This window comes from Balearica regulorum, chromosome 5 (assembly GCF_011004875.1).
Source record: "Balearica regulorum gibbericeps isolate bBalReg1 chromosome 5, bBalReg1.pri, whole genome shotgun sequence".
Classification (NCBI taxonomy): domain Eukaryota; kingdom Metazoa; phylum Chordata; class Aves; order Gruiformes; family Gruidae; genus Balearica; species Balearica regulorum.
In genome coordinates, this window is record NC_046188.1 from 50,202,267 (window position 1) to 50,218,188 (window position 15,922).

Below are 15,922 nucleotides of genomic sequence, written 5' to 3' on the forward strand. Positions count from 1 at the left end.
ACAATACAGAACTCACTGTTTTCAAGAGGTAGATACAAGGCTTAACAGGAACAAGGTAGGTTTCACCCAGAGCATGATCACGCTGGGTTGTATTTACAATGATATGAGATTGTTTCAACTATCCTGTTTTCTCAGTGACTACCTGTCAACTCACTGAACAGGGGGAATGCTTGCTTAATTAACAACAACAACGTTAGTCAAGATAACTGCTTACACTTTTACTTAAATGGAATAATATTGCTGTAAAATCTAGTATAAGGCTTACACTTAAAATTAATGGTTTAACAGGTTGAGAAGGCATGAATCATCCATTCTGCCAGGTAACACACAGGTCTGAAGAGGTAATGAGCTATTGCATATACTGGTGATCTAGCTATTTTTGCAACATGCTCTTGCTTGAGTAAAAATCCTTTACCAGAGAAGTCCTGAGGCTTAAATCCACTGCCCTTTGATATCAACTGACATCATTACTCCTCAGTTTCTAGTGACTGAGCCATTTTAAAGAGCATTGTGAAAGTGGCAATGCATATATATAGAGTATGAGACATTCAAAGCAAGCTTAGTTCACCCTAACTGCTGCTAAATACGTTGTAGGAAGTCAAACCTGTATAGAATTATTAGACTTTCGTTCATCTCACAAATGCATTAAAATACCTTTTAATAAAGACAACTCAAATTCCATTACATGCAAGTCAAATTTGATTAAACAGGTTGGGTAACAGCCATTCAGAAGAACTCTCCAAGTATGTTCAAACCTTTATAAGCCTATGTGAGCAGTAAAGTGTTTGGTAAACACACATTCTATACCTCCTCAGAACAAGCTCACAATACATCAAATCTAGGTTAAATCCCAGGCTTAACTCACCACCCACATAAGCTGTTAAAATTAACAATAAATGTAATAGTAAGGAAGGACCCTCAAGACCACTGGAATCAAGCATTAGGTAAGCCAACCTAGTTTACCTCTACTGCACCCTTTAATTAAAGGGCAAACTACACTGAAGGGTGAATTCCACTTACCACCACTTCTCACACCTCCACTCTACTGATATCACCTATCAGGAACAGAGGGAAGGGGGACAAAATACTCCCCCTTTTCAATTTTGAGCTCAGTATGAACTAACTGGATAGTGGACTGATATGACAGTTCATTAACACAAGGAAGGACAACATACTAGAAGACTTTGTTGAACTGCAGGCAACAGGGCTGAAATAGTTTCAGCTAATTTGCTGCCAGTATCTCCTTCACTTTTCATGGCTATGTAGCTAGCAAGGGACAAATAGCTCCACTGGAAAGGACTAAAGTTTTATTCCTTGTAAGTGTCAAACTTACAGGACAGCAGTGTGTTGGCTTTCGTATTTAGAATTTCTACTTAGATTGCAATTCACATGTTGAAATTAGTGGTTTTGTTTCCAAAACTGCTTGTTCGGTAACAGATCAGAAAGTGATAAAAGGACAGCTGCCAACCTTAAAGCTAATATACAAAACATTTTTGGTTAAGCTGATCTGGAATTAATTCTGAACTGAAGAAGCAGCAACTTAGAAACTGACTGGATTCTATCATTTATAAAATACAAATAAAATGGCAACCATAGTTACCAATTCCATCTATGACACTGTGTTTTTTCCCTCCATTGTCACACAACTGATCAGTATGTAACAATTTGCAATGATGAATGCCACTGAAGTTTGCTGCAGAAAATGCAAAAGAGGAAGCAATAAGGGCGATGCCATTATACATGTGGGTTTTTTTTATTTCTGTATGCAATGTAATGTTTAGGCACGTTGCGTGGGATGCCTTCTAAAATAAATCATTGGCCATTCTTCAGAGTTTCCTTTTGGATTTAAATACTGGTCAGGAAAACAAATGATGTAAAAAATAAATGAATAACTATTACAGAAACAAAAATGGATTTGCATCTAAAAGTGCAGTAAGGTGAAGTACTTTAACCCTTTCACCAGACAATGTGGCAATATACAGTATATTGCTTCTGTTTGTTTGAGAAGGCTGTTGGAATTTTACACTGACATAGAAAATTATAAATTACACAGAATTAGTTCCATAATCACTATATATATATATACACAAACCAGCTGTGAAAAAACTGGTTTAGAACATATAAATGAAAGCCTCACACAGATCAGTACAGTGAAGGTAACAATTAACATGCTCTGCTGCCGAAATTTGTATTAAAAACACTATATACTTTTAAAATGCATGTATTGTAATTACATTAGCAGCATGGGCATTTCATTTACTTGACTTGTCTAAAAGGATTATAGCGTTTTAAATACGCAGATTGTTCTGAAATGTTCCATTCTATAATGCTTGGTATTAAACTAAATCTTGGTGAATGGGTTAAAAGTCAGGTGAATCACTTAAACACAACAAGCCATGTGCACTTCAAATATTCTTGTGTTTCACCTGTAAGGTATTGTTTCAAGCAAACAAGACTTAACAGAACATATGGCTTTACAGTAACATCAATTTGTCAACTAAGTTGTAGCAATAAATACTTAAAATCTCTACCAATAGACTTACATTTTTGATTTGTTTTAAACAATACAGAAAACAATTACCAATTTAAAAACCTGTTGTAAAATGCTGAACACCAAAAAATTCTTATTTAAATCACTTTTATAAGCTAAAACAACCAAAATAACATTTATAGGGCATTTCAGTTTCAGAAGAAACATGAATTCATTCTTTTCTTTTCACAAGGTGAAAAATGTATGAAAACTGCTAAATACTTTGGTCACACTAATCATCAAATAGTTATGTCTCAAATACATTAGATTTGTGTATTCACTTTTTTATAAAACTATTCTTACAGCCATTTTAACTATAGTAACACTACTGTCATCATTACATGGGTAGCAGGATCTTATTTCACAGGCCACCCATTATTTGGAACAATACAATATAAACATACGCAAAAATTATTGGTATTTCTCAATGTGCAATATTTTTTACACTCATGAATTTCTGTACAATGTCTTAAAATCTAGAATATAAATGTTGCTGGTCCTGATCCCTTGCAAAATTAGTGCAGCAATGCCTGGCTTCAACAGGGTCTAGATGAAATCCTCAAGAAACACTCAAACACCTGGATATCAGTTCATTTTCTTCAGCCAAGGTAGTAGACATCACGTATCATACAGGGCCATTAACAGATGCCTCTCCTAAATGGGTGTGTTGATCAGTCCTAAGAAGCCAAAAAAAGATGTAAGTATACAAGAAACAAGAAGGGTCCAAAACAAATTCAGGTAGGTGGAAAAAAAACCCCAAACCAAAACACCAACAACCCCAGATCATGAGCAGCATGACCCCTGAGTTGAAGAGAGAACACACAAGGTAACAACATGCTCATCCCATGTATTTTCTTGAGTCCAGCATTTCTGGAGTCCTTATTACCTAATTAAGCATAGCACTTTAACTGAGCACACCACTGAAGAGCATTTGATCTTTGATTAATTGAGCTACTAAGTGATCTCTAGAGATGTGGTATCTCCCCAAGAGAATCACTAATAAAAAGCACATTTCTGATACTTCTCCAAATCTTATTCTGTGAGGTAAAATGCAATACCAGGAGTATTTAAGGTTGCATTTGAAAGCAAGCAGCTAAGATACAACAGGAAATACAGCAGTGTCTTAAAAAACTGCATTAACTACTAATCTAATCTACAAACTGCCATTTCACAAATACTTTGAATGTCAGTCCATTAGCATGAAAAGTTCAGGAAGTATGGAGAAAAACCTGCAAAAGTGAAAACAGTAACAGTATATACATTTATAGATAATAAGTTTGATGTAAGTATGGGCTCAATTGCTCTGGACTAACACAAATCAGTAATGCATGAGAACATTAGGAATTACAAGCATCAAAGGCAAAACCTCTCAACTTCCATTCAGTACAAGTCTACTGAACACATCTGAAGATTCCTTAAAGAACATAAATACCATTTGGAACTACATATGAGAAAAGTTACCTGTAACTCCTGTTCTCTGATGGTGTACATCACAGAGAAGCCACTCTTGGGTCCGTGCTCTACATGCACATGACCAGCAGGAGTCCCCTAGCTAAGTCTTTGGCTGCTAAGCTCTAAAAACACTTTTTAAAAAAAATACGTACACATTAGACAAAAGACAGACAGCACTAGACAAAAGTAAACACTTTTTAGAGTAACTCTGAATGTAAGAAACAAGTGCTGCATAGACAGTAAGTCTGACAGTCTGCACAGTGGTAAGTCACTTATTAACTGGAAAAAAGTCCATGACGGAACAGGGCTCCTAGCAGAGATTACTACTGCTGGCCACCAGCCAAAGACCTACCTAGGGGACTCCTCCCACTAGTCGTATATGCATGGAGCCCCAAAAGCACAATTATGGTTATCTTGATATTTATACTGCACTTATATGAGGATCTGCTGTGACAGCCACCTTTAGAGAAAGTACTGAGCTTCGCTGAAGCCAGCTGCATTCAATGAAAGGAGTTCCTTGAGACCTCCTACAGCTCAAAAGCAATCCAACCAACTGCTAGCTCTGAGAGCCCTCTATTGGTTTAGACAAGCATCTTTACTCAAAAGGCAATCGCCTAGTACCCAAAGACTTCTTCCCTACAATTTAACACTTATCAGCATTAAAAAAATTCTGTTGATAAAAACAGTACCTCTAGATAACGAACAGGCTGTGAAAGAGTTTCTGGTTTCCCACTTCAGCTAAGTATACAGTTTGGGGTTGGGTTTGTAGGGTTTTTTTTTTTTAATGATTAGAATCCACTTCTTGATATGGAATTTATGCAGAATAGAAAGTTCTGGCTTATGGGAAAAGTTACCAGTGTTTTAGTGTAACACACAGTACCACAGAGGTAAGACATACTAGCTCATTAAACAAGTCTAAAAAACCAGAATTTAAATTTATCAAGCATGGCTGCATCTTTCTTAGTCTGCATACAATATAATCAGAACACACAATAGAGTGTGTTGTACGTAGAACTATACTCTAAATCTTTGCTTACAAAAGCATTTAAATTTTGTCTTCACTAGAAAGTTAGATATCTAATATAGTGCCCACAAAGTCTTAATGATTACTTCTTTCACAGGATTTGTGTGAAAAATATGATGTTTCTCTAATAATAGTTTAAAATCTATTAAAGTCAAGAAACACAACAGTTTTTAAACTATGAAAACAACTAAATACAGATTCAGAAAATGTGTGTATATATATTCTGAATTCTGATTTTCAGAATCATATCCCTGTTTTTACTACTGCAAGGTTAAAGTGACTCCTGGAATTGCTCTTAATTAAGCAAAATCCTCTCTCCTTTCAGAACATCCTCAGCTCCCCAAATAGAAAGCAGCATGTACAGCTCTGACCTCTCAAGCCCTGCACTGCAGGAAGAGAAGCAGATCCTACAGATTACTGAGGGTTTAGCAAATACGTATTTAGTTTTTTCTTTTACAAGGGTTTTCTCGGAGACAGCACAGTTCCTCTGGACACCCCTGAATTACATCTAAACCAGGAAATGGCAGCATAACGCCTTTTGCCTTAACACAAGAATCAAGCCTGTGGGAGTGTACATGATGTTCAACAAGCCATTAGTTCTGCTGGGAAACCAGCAAACTCTTGCCTAGATTTTAAAGTACTTATAAATACTTAGTACTAAGTATTCTAAGTTTCAGAGCAAGATCTTCACTGAATACTGCCTTCAACAGTAGAAATCATCTCAGCTACTTTAAGCTCTTGTTTTAGGCTTTTAACATAGAGATGAATCCTGCTCTGACTGAAGTCTAGAAACTAGCTCAGATATGAAATATCTGCATTAAGCATTTCTAACATTTGGTGATTAATGTTACCCTACATACACTTGATTTTGGTGAAGCCATACTAGACTTAAGAGTTGATTGTGTATGTTTCTATACCATTGTAACTGGGGAGGCAAAAAAACTCAAAAAGTACTTCAACAGTAAATTAAACATGAGAAATACTGTCAAATGCCTTTTTGTTTTTTTTTAAGAGAAAGCAGCACTACTTGACAATTTAAGAGCAACAAATTTATGCAAGAGAAACTTTCTCTGGTGGTGGTCCCCTCATAAGTGTATCCTGAATTACTATTCTCCAAGATTAGACTAGAAGACAAGCTGCCAAAGAAAAATGTCTTTTCTTTCCTCCAACAAGTATGCTGAATAACTCAGGCTGCTCCATATTTCATGGAAGTTTTATTTGAAACAAACTACTTCTGTACTTTTCTGCAAGTCTACAAATATTTGGATTAATACCCAATGAAGACAAGGATGCAAATAATATTTGATTCACAAACAAGCATGATTTAATGCACCATTTCCTTTCCATAGAGCTGTACTAGTGGACTCCCTCCAAACTGCTCAGCAGCGTAGAATACAGAATGAAAAATTGGTAGATCTAACTTATGTAAATTTTCAGGCCAAAGTCAAACTTATTCCCCTAATATTATTTTTTAAAATAATCATTTTCATAAATGTATCAATTCACTATTCCAACTTGGTAACGTATCACAGACCAGAATGGGGATATTTACAACACCCTGCAAGACAAATAACACAAGGTAAATACATTTCTGACAGCTCAAGACTCTTAGAATCAACAGAAAACATAATTTGTGAGATTTTTATAAAATAGATGCAAGCACATGTTCAGATTGAGCTAAACTCAGAACGGATAACCAATAGGAATTCATTAACCTCTTCAGATCAATCCTATTAGAAAAACATGCAAACTGCTATTTAGAGCATTGAATGCATCCTTGAACACAGTTACCTCTGTTCTGGACTGCTGTTAGTAGGCTGCAAAGCTGAAGGAGCCTCTTCTGCAACGTCTGTATTCTCTTCTACTACATATTTACAAGCAGCATCCTGCGAGGTAGACAATTTTCCTTCCTCACTTAAAAAAAAAGGAAAGAAGTTATTTAATTTTTAAGTTTACTTATAGGGAAATTTCAGGCAACAGGAGAAAACTGGGAGACGGGTCCATATTTCACATGCAAATGGATTTTAAGTTATGATTGCAATATGAAGATCAAGCACATGGCTCTAGACTTTACAAACGCCTAATAATGCACCAGTGTTTACGTCCATTAAAACTTGGCTGGATAAAAGGGCAGGAAATACAGTGATTACAAATAAGATCAGAAAGGAAATAAGGAATGCGTGTGATGCCTGAAGGGGTAACAATCATAGTCATGATCCTTTACTATACATACCGATAGGATTTCAACACTCTGAAGCCAGAAGTATGCAAAAATGGAAGGAAGAAAGTATAAAAAAAATTCAAGATTCCCTCAGAAACTAGCATTAGTAAAAGTCTGTCCATGTAACATATCAGTAGAATCATTAACTCATTACCATATTTATTAAACTCCTTAATAAGTCTACAGTGAAATACAAAGTATGGATTATGCAGTACTAAGACTGCAGCCCAATCTGCTTCATGAACTTCCTCTGAGACAAAACCACAGTTCAGTGAAAAAGTAGTACACTCACACTATATAAGACATTACCATCTAACTAGTCAGCCTCAAGAGTCATTAGCAAACAAACATTTGTGGTTTGCCTCTAAAGCTTTTCTGCCTCTCTATTCCATCTTCTCTCACCTCAGTCACACAATTATGAGTGCACTAAAACACTTTTGACTATATACCTGCAACAGATAGTTATGAGGTACTTCTGAAGCAGACACAAACATCAACCTTATACCTCTGTGGCAACAAATCTATTTATGGAAGAAGTCAGGAACATTTTAAAGCCTTTTTAATCCTCTGCTGATTTTTCTTCTGATTCTTACAGTTCTTTCAATGAATCCTTCTCTTTCCTCCTATGCCTCCTTATATCTGCACAGCCTGTAAAAACAGTCTTTCACATTGCAATCTCTCACCAAGATCCATTTTTCCTCATCTGATCTCCCCATCTCTTTTACCTTGATACACTTTGTTCAAAATAAAATACTTGCCATGATCACCATCAGAACTAGTCTCCTAATTTTTTTAAAAAGGGGTAGTCTCTGCTATCATTCTTCACTTCTCATTCTCCATTTTGAATTAAGTTTAGAAACCACATTTTTGTCCTTTGCAGCTTTCCACAAATTGACTACTGTGCTTATGATACCCCTCCTCCCCTCAACATTGACTTCAACATCATCAATTTTCTACTGGCAGAAATCTATATAAAACTTGGGTCTGGAAGCATCCACTTAGCCAAGTGCACAGGCCAGAGTAGGACCTCTGCTTGCTACTCAAATTGTCCTTAATTTTGCCTTTTTTTTCCCCAGCATTATTTTAGATATTTATCTTTCTGCCTCCTACATTTCCTTAATCTCCCTTTTCCAAATCTAAATCCCAGAGTTCCCATTGCTAGAGATTTTCAAGATGCGATTGAACAGAGTGCTAGATAATCTCATCTGGGCTCCCTTTCCCACAGAAGGTCGGACTAGACGTTCTTTTGAGGTCCCTTCTGACCTGGGTGATTCCATGATATTGCCTCCCTTTGCACCTCTGTGTCCTTTTAAGTCCCCAAAATTGAAATGCTTACTCCACTGCTCAAGCAGGTAATTCCACAAGAGCAAGCAGCAACTGCTGCCACATGCTGCCTCCTCATGTTAGTTTTTACACCAGTTATCAGAAGTCACAGAACTTTAAAGTGCATGTGAACTAAAGCAGTTTAAGGAGAAGTGTAAAAACACCATGGATAACTAAATCCAACTGTAAACATCTAACACAATAGGAGTGCAGAACATAAAAAAAGTGTGCCCCAAAATACAGAATAAATTGGAGAGCATATGCATCATTCACTAAGTCAGCAAGGCACTATGGTTCCATGCCACATCAGTCTGCAGTGAGTCACAATCCTCCTCTAAACTGCTTTGGTTCAATTCCTCTAACAATGCCATTTGACTTATAAGCACTGTGTAGCCATAAATGCTTCCTCCTCTATATTGAAAAAAATCAGAAGCAAGGTGCCAAAAGAGATCAGAGTTGTTCTTTATTGCTTCGACAATCAAAAGGATACAAGCAAGAGCGATTGAAAGCTGTTACGTTTCAATTCCTGAACAATCCAAAATGAATAGTACTTACCTACTACCACTAATGGGACAAAGTAAAATGAATTTAAAAGAAGGGTGGGGTGTAAGGATAACACTGGGAAGTTTTTTTCTACTGAAATGGACTGGGATTTCTTTTAAGCAACTTCCAAGACATATGGACAATTCTTTTCAATATTTAAAGCTAAAATAGAGACAGATATGAGGAAATTATTCTAAAAGAATAAGAAGAGGCTTGCGTGACAAAATGCTAGTAGTCTGTTCTGATTTGTCAAGATTGGGGGGGGGGCAGGGAGAGGAGGTGTGCAGCACAACAGCAACACATCAGCTTCTATTAATAAAGTCAAAATTATTTTTGCAGGTCAGACTGTTTGTAGCCTCTGTTTCCCTATATGAAGATTTGATACTAAATAAAAAACAGTTCATCATTAAATCTAGGGTCACAAGATCTTAACAGACAAGATCTCAAGTAGACAAATGAAAGTGTGCTTTATTCCCATAAAAGGATCACAATGTTGATGTATGTAATAGGTAATATTGTAAGACAGTTATTTCTGAATCAAATAATTCTGGTGTCTTCTGATACAATGTAAGGAGCTTGTTCTTCCAGAATTCTATGTGCCATCTGTAGTCCAGAACAGATTTGACTCCATCATACCACCAAACAGTGATCACCCCAAATGTCTGAGTTACTCTCCAGAGCAGTGCTTGGCTGGCCTTCAACTTCTATCCTCCATCCTCCTGGATGAGAGGGATGGAATTCCAATCCAAATCTAACAATTCTGTGCAAAATGTAAAAAGCTTAGCTTTGATGTGCAATTAACTATGTTAAAATAATTGTACATAAAATGCACATTAATATGCATCAGGGTCAAAAGTTATTAAGTCAGTCTCCACTAATAATCTTCCACTGAAATTAAGGTTTGATAAAGAAAGTCATATGTTGTAGTAACTGGAAGTAAAATTTCAAAACAATTACACTGGAAGAAGGTTTCTAGTTCAAGCCTCAGGAATTATCACCTGCAAATAACTCTTTTTGATGACAGGTAATGTTCCATCAACAGTACTTATCTTACAAGAGTGGGAAGACAATAGGTATTCTCACCTTTTGAAAACAGCCGTTTCAGTTTTAGCATCTACAGTAAGGCTCAGTGTCTCCTTCATGCTGCCATTCATTACTGTTTCAGTTACCTTGTCTGCATTTTCTGTATCATCCTCTCCATCTGAGCTGGCCTCCATAGCAACGCTTCCTGGGGCTAGATATATAGAAGTAATTTAGTACATGGCTGGCTATGTTTCTATTTCATGAGCAAGTATACGAGCCAGTATAACCAGAAAGATTTTCTGCAGTTTTGTACGCTTCTTGAATTCTTCCTTACAGAGAAAGTCACCTTTCTGCAACCCCCACTATACACTTATATAGAGCATTAAGTACTTCTTACAGAAGACTTAAGGAAAAGTCACATTCCATAGCTATTTTATTTTTTTCATTTTGCAAGCCACTTGCAAAATTAGATTACAATGGTTACTGCAACAAGTTTGCCTGAACAAGACTTTAGTAGGATTATAGTGATGTATTATTTTTCCGTACAGTCAAATTAATTACACAAGTACATGCAGTACAAATTTGACAGTGAGTTTCCAAGTGAAGACAAGCCTTTGGGAAGTCCATTCTCCCTGGACTTCTCATGTGCACTTCTCGTCTATCTGTTAATGATGTGCCAATTAGCTTTTTGTATACGTGTTTGGTTTTTAACCAGTTCATACATGTAGAAGAAAGAATTAGCACATGCATAGTGAGGGTAGCTTGGAAAGAAATGAACAGAAGGGGAAATCTGAACATGTTGCGGCTACTGCCCTATAGCCATGTAGGAAGAGCCTAGCAGCTGTCACTCTTCTCCCGCAACAGCTCAGCTAAGTGCTGACACAGGTGAGGATTCTCCAACAGAACAAGCTTAGCTGCTTTGTAATGGTTTTCTGTTCACAATGTGCAGACTTTTCAGAGGTAACAGTAACACTGCCTCCTGTTTTAAATAGGAAATGATTTTAAATAGTTCAGAAATCCTTTGACAAGTCATTTTCATTACCTGGCAGAATAGCAGCAGGGTCAGACGAGAGGTCTCTGGAAACCCAGATTTTAAAGTTCAGGGAAATCTTTCTCAGTACAACTCTTATAATCAATCTATTGCATTTCCGAATTCAGTATACTTACTCTCTAGCTGTGTTGCAAGAGCAGTTACGTTTGCACTCAAGGGATCAATTGGGTCTGTGTTTGTTTCCATTTCCACAGGAGAATTACTTCTTAAGGAACCTTTTGAGCTTCAAATACAAAGTAAAAGAGCTTTAGAAACATTTCTCAACAGCAGAATAACATCTTCTTAAACCAGTATTTTTAGTTCAGTATCAAAGCTGAGGCCTAGAACTCTACTGAAACACAATGACAGCAAGTTTGTTTATAGGAGTCTTGGGAAGATACGCTGAACAGACATTTAGTAATGCAAAATTCACCAGAACTGAGCATGTGTTTGGTGATGGTTTTATTTTTACTTGTTTTATTTGGTTTGATTACTAGTAGTAGCAGATGTGTCCCTGGTAAAGAAGGCATACAAGTGTCACTGTCTCCTTATAGTGTTTCCAACATTTTTAACTGACTTTCTAAATGCACTCTTTGCAACCTGGAAGATGGTTCTCTGCTGACACTGCCAATGCAGTCCTTATTATCCACTATGGAAGTGATTTTACTACTTAATTGTATGTATAGTATAGCTACAAGTTTTTCATTTTGAAGGAACTCAGAAGATTTGGCCACTTGAAACACTTCTCAGTATTTATAGAATGTCTTTTTTTACCCACTAACATGGCACTCCAAGTGTTCATTTTCTAAACTGTAATTCTGTTACCAATTTACCTGCCTTAAGCACAAAACAATACACCATTTTATGTTGGAAAAATCATCCTTTTCTATCTGGGCTGTTTAATGCCCAAACAACTGAAAACCACATGTATAAAAGGAAGAGTCTTCTAATTGGAGAGGGAATCTGTTCTTAACTGCTAGTATTTGGCAACTCAAAATTTACATCTATATGATTAGGTACTTAAAAAACCACAACTGAAGTCCTCTGTCTATGTAGAGTTCAAGACAAGAAAAGGAAGTATATTTCAGGGCTTTCTCTAAATACTGCAGAACTGCCTAAACTAGATAGCACAGCTGCATAACCATGCGAGTTAAAAAAAAGCCAACAAAAAAGCCCCACTGAAACTAAACCTATTTCTTTTATAACATCCGGAAAATAGAACCATCAGACATTTTATAACCTTTACACTCAACCCTTCACTGGGTTCAGTCTACACTAAAAAATAAAAATACATGAAAAAATAAATCACAGCTCAAATTCTGGTCTGAGACCAATATTAAAGGAACCAAATTTTCTTTAAAAAGCCTCTAAATCAGTGACACTCGAGTATCCACCCATCCTACAAAAGTCTGCTATGAGGTAGATCACACAAAAACTTACTGTTATAACACATGGGGCCTTTTGAACAGTACACACCTTGTATGCAAATATAACACTACCAACACAGGCTTGAGTAAAGATGGACATCCCAAGGAAACCAAATGGCAGCTGCCACTACATTTAGTAGTGAAGAACTTGCCCTGAACCACTAACATTCTTACCTCAAAGAGGACATAAACTCTGAAAAGGAAGCCCAGCCAGTTTCTTTTGCCGGCATATGTTCTTCTGTACTCCACACATCAGACCCAACAGAATCCAGATTGACACCATGTGCAGTCTCCATGGGTACCTCAAAGTTAGCTGACCAGTTTGGTGCTGAAAAATCATCAACAAGTTAATTAGGAGCAAATTTAAATAAAGAACATGAATGACATATGCCTAACACACTGATTCTCTATATGTACATTCCAAAAAACCCAGCAAAATTCATAACCAGATTTTAAAGTACATGCAGAAGGATCCTCTATATACTGTTAAAAAAATCAATGCCTTCCCTAAAAGGGAAATTCTGCTAGTAAGGCAGAATTTTAAAAACCGTAACCCAGAGTATTCTGCTAAATAATTATCTGAGGAACAAAACCAATAAACCATACTAGATCACAAGTATAATCCCACTTTATTCTTTAAACTAACATCAACATTTGTTATAATTTTTTAAAACTTATTTCTATAATAATAAAAAGAAATCTCATCCCTTTTTCAGTTTCCTATGCACATTTTCCAGAACATAGAAAATGAGCATATCAACTTAGGTACGGGCAGTCTCTAAACAAATTCTCATGCACTAACACCACTGTTAAGTTTCAGAAAAGTTTAAGGCTTTTTACAACTTAAAAATATTTATTGGGATTTCAAATTTTGCCACCACTGTGACTTAGCAGAATCTAATTTAGGATAGGTCAATTTAAAATATTTCACCTACCCAAGGGAAACATGTTTTTCATTAACACTTACATACAAAAAAACAGGCTGAAAAGGAAGCTCTGACTAGCAATTAGAAATTCCAACCCAGGCAGATATGGGAGGAGACCCACATGGATCAAAACTTGTTTGACACACAGATGCCAACGACACCAATCTGACAAAAGAAAAGAAAACCCTTAACTTTTCCTTCTATTCAACTTAATTCCTTACAGTCTAGATAAACACAGGGCTTTTACCTACATATATTCCCAGTTTAACTAAAGCCAGTTTAACTAAAGACAGTTTAACCTATTGTGACTTGAACATGAAGACTTTTAAACCAAATACATCAGTTAAGTTTCCACGTAAGAGTCTACTGATGAACATTTTTCATTCACATATGAAACCAGACCAATACAAATTCACTTGGCTTCTGTAGGAAGTATTTTAAAAGAGCATTGTTAGTTGAAAAGTTGGTCTGAAAGGCTTCCAGTAAAGATAACCATATTTTAGGTTTGGAGATTAACCACCTTTTAGTTTTGCAGGCATTCAAGATGTATAAATGATTACATTTCATCCTTCCCTTTCTGATTCATCCTCCTTTTTTTCCTCTTGAAAAGTAGAAACATGAATTTTAGAGAGACTAAGTAACTTCAATCAAGACATATAAGGAATTCAAACTTCCAAACATTTGCATCCTCTGCTGCAGGCAGTCTTTACAGTGGGAAAGACTACTTTATTAAGATAGATGGAATAAATACAGTAAATGAGGAAAACTCCTACAAAGTAAGATTGCTAGAGCTAACTTTTTATACCTCAAAGCAGCTGGGAGAAAAGCTACGTACGTTCACTTAAGTCTACTTCCATTTTGTCCTCCGTATTGGTGTGTGATTCAAACAAGTCTTGTTTTGTTCCATCCTCCTCTTCAGAATCTGTACTTTCTTCACTGTCAGTACTGCCCGAACTTAAAATGCAAAGAGATAGTTTACATTCTGTGTTTAGTATCAGACCCTGCACACAATGAAATACTAGAGAGTTTGAGGTTAAAGAGAATTACAACAGCTATCATTTCTGATAGCTTAACTGAGGTATAATTTGTTAGCTGTTAGTATTTCCTTCATTTCTCTCCCAAAAAACCAAGGTTTACATGATAAAGTGAAAAACCTTAAAGAGGCTAATCTTTTTTTAGCCCAAGAAGGCCAACAGCATCCTGGCTTGTATCGGGAAGAGTGTGGCCAGTAGGACGAGGGAAGTGATTGTGCCCCTGTATTCAGCTCTGGTGAGGCCACACCTTGAATACTGTGTTCAGTTTTGGGCCCCTCACTACAAGAAGGATACTGACGTGCTGGAGCATGTCCAGAGAAGGGCAGTGAAGCTGGTCAAGGGACTGGAGCACAAATCTTTTGAGCAGCTGAGGGAACTGGGGTTGTTTAGCCTGGAGAAGAGGAGGCCGAGGGGAGACCTTATTGCTCTCTACAACTACCTGACAGGAGGTTGTAGGCAGGTGGGTGTTGGTCTCTTCTCCCAAGTAACTAGCAAAAGGACAAGAGGAAATTGTCTCAAGTTGCGTCAGGGGAGGTTTAGATTAGGTATTAGGAAAAATTTCTTCTCTGAAATTGAAAGAGTGGCCAGGCATTGGAACAGGCTGCCCAGATAGGTGATGGAGTCACCATCGCTGGAGGTGTTCAAGAAAACCTGGCCCTTCGGGACATAGTTTAGTAGACATGGTGGTGTTGGGTTGACAGTTGGACTTGATCTTAGAGGTCTTTTCCAACCTTAAGATTCTATTTGGATGACAAACATTTCTTACCTGGAACGCCTCTGGGACTCTGGTGTAAATGCAATATGTTTTTCTTCCCAAATGTCGTCTTCATCAGAGCCACCATCATCAAACTGCTGTATCCGCTCCTTACAGCATGCCTCGAATAAGGCTATATTGCCCTAAATACAGCAAAAGTATAAAATCTGTATTTATGATTAATCATTCTACTTACATTAGTAAACATTTTGGAAATATATGACTATTATGAAGAGAATCTTAAATCGGTGGAGAAAAAAAAAATATCTCTAAAAGCAGCAGAAAACCAGAATGTCTTAACTTAAAGCTTGTCGAGAAATTATTCAGTGGTGCTTGTTTTACTTTTCAGTAAAAGTTGAATGGACCACAGAACATCTAGGAGTTTCCACCATGTTTAATAACAGCATGTAGGAATGACACTGAAGAGCTTTTCAGATAACCAAGTACTCTAGTTTTATTTTCTGTAGCAGGGTTCATTTCAGCTGAACTGACAAGTAATATCTAGGGTTAAAGTCTCTATCCTTGCTTTGCTGTCACTACAATCTCACTCAAAGACTGAAATAGCTTCTACCCATAAAACATAAGTGTGCAATATGCACAAATCAGATCCAAGCCTGTTCTTGAACCTGGCTGTA

General features: G+C 36.8%; 1 protein-coding gene across 16 annotated transcripts in view; it reads right to left on the reverse strand.

Annotated features, from left to right (window-relative positions):
- Positions 1-641: 641 nt before the first annotated feature.
- Positions 642-15,922, reverse strand: part of PPP6R3 (protein phosphatase 6 regulatory subunit 3) — a 67,865-nt gene continuing 52,584 nt past the window's right edge. For 14 of the 16 annotated variants that reach the window (XM_075754784.1, XM_075754779.1, XM_075754781.1 and 11 more), the window contains 7 exons: positions 15,300-15,430; positions 14,335-14,453; positions 12,748-12,901; positions 11,284-11,390; positions 10,177-10,327; positions 6,798-6,920; positions 642-3,207 (listed from right to left, as the gene is read on the reverse strand). In XM_075754784.1, the coding sequence (XP_075610899.1) occupies positions 3,156-3,207; positions 6,798-6,920; positions 10,177-10,327; positions 11,284-11,390; positions 12,748-12,901; positions 14,335-14,453; positions 15,300-15,430 (837 nt within the window). In that variant the 3' untranslated portion in view covers positions 642-3,155. Of the gene's footprint in view, positions 3,208-6,797; positions 6,921-6,948; positions 7,258-10,176; positions 10,328-11,283; positions 11,391-12,747; positions 12,902-13,540; positions 13,665-14,334; positions 14,454-15,299; positions 15,431-15,922 lie in introns of those variants that run through there. The other 2 variants (XM_075754790.1, XM_075754791.1) reach the window with 2 other exon arrangements.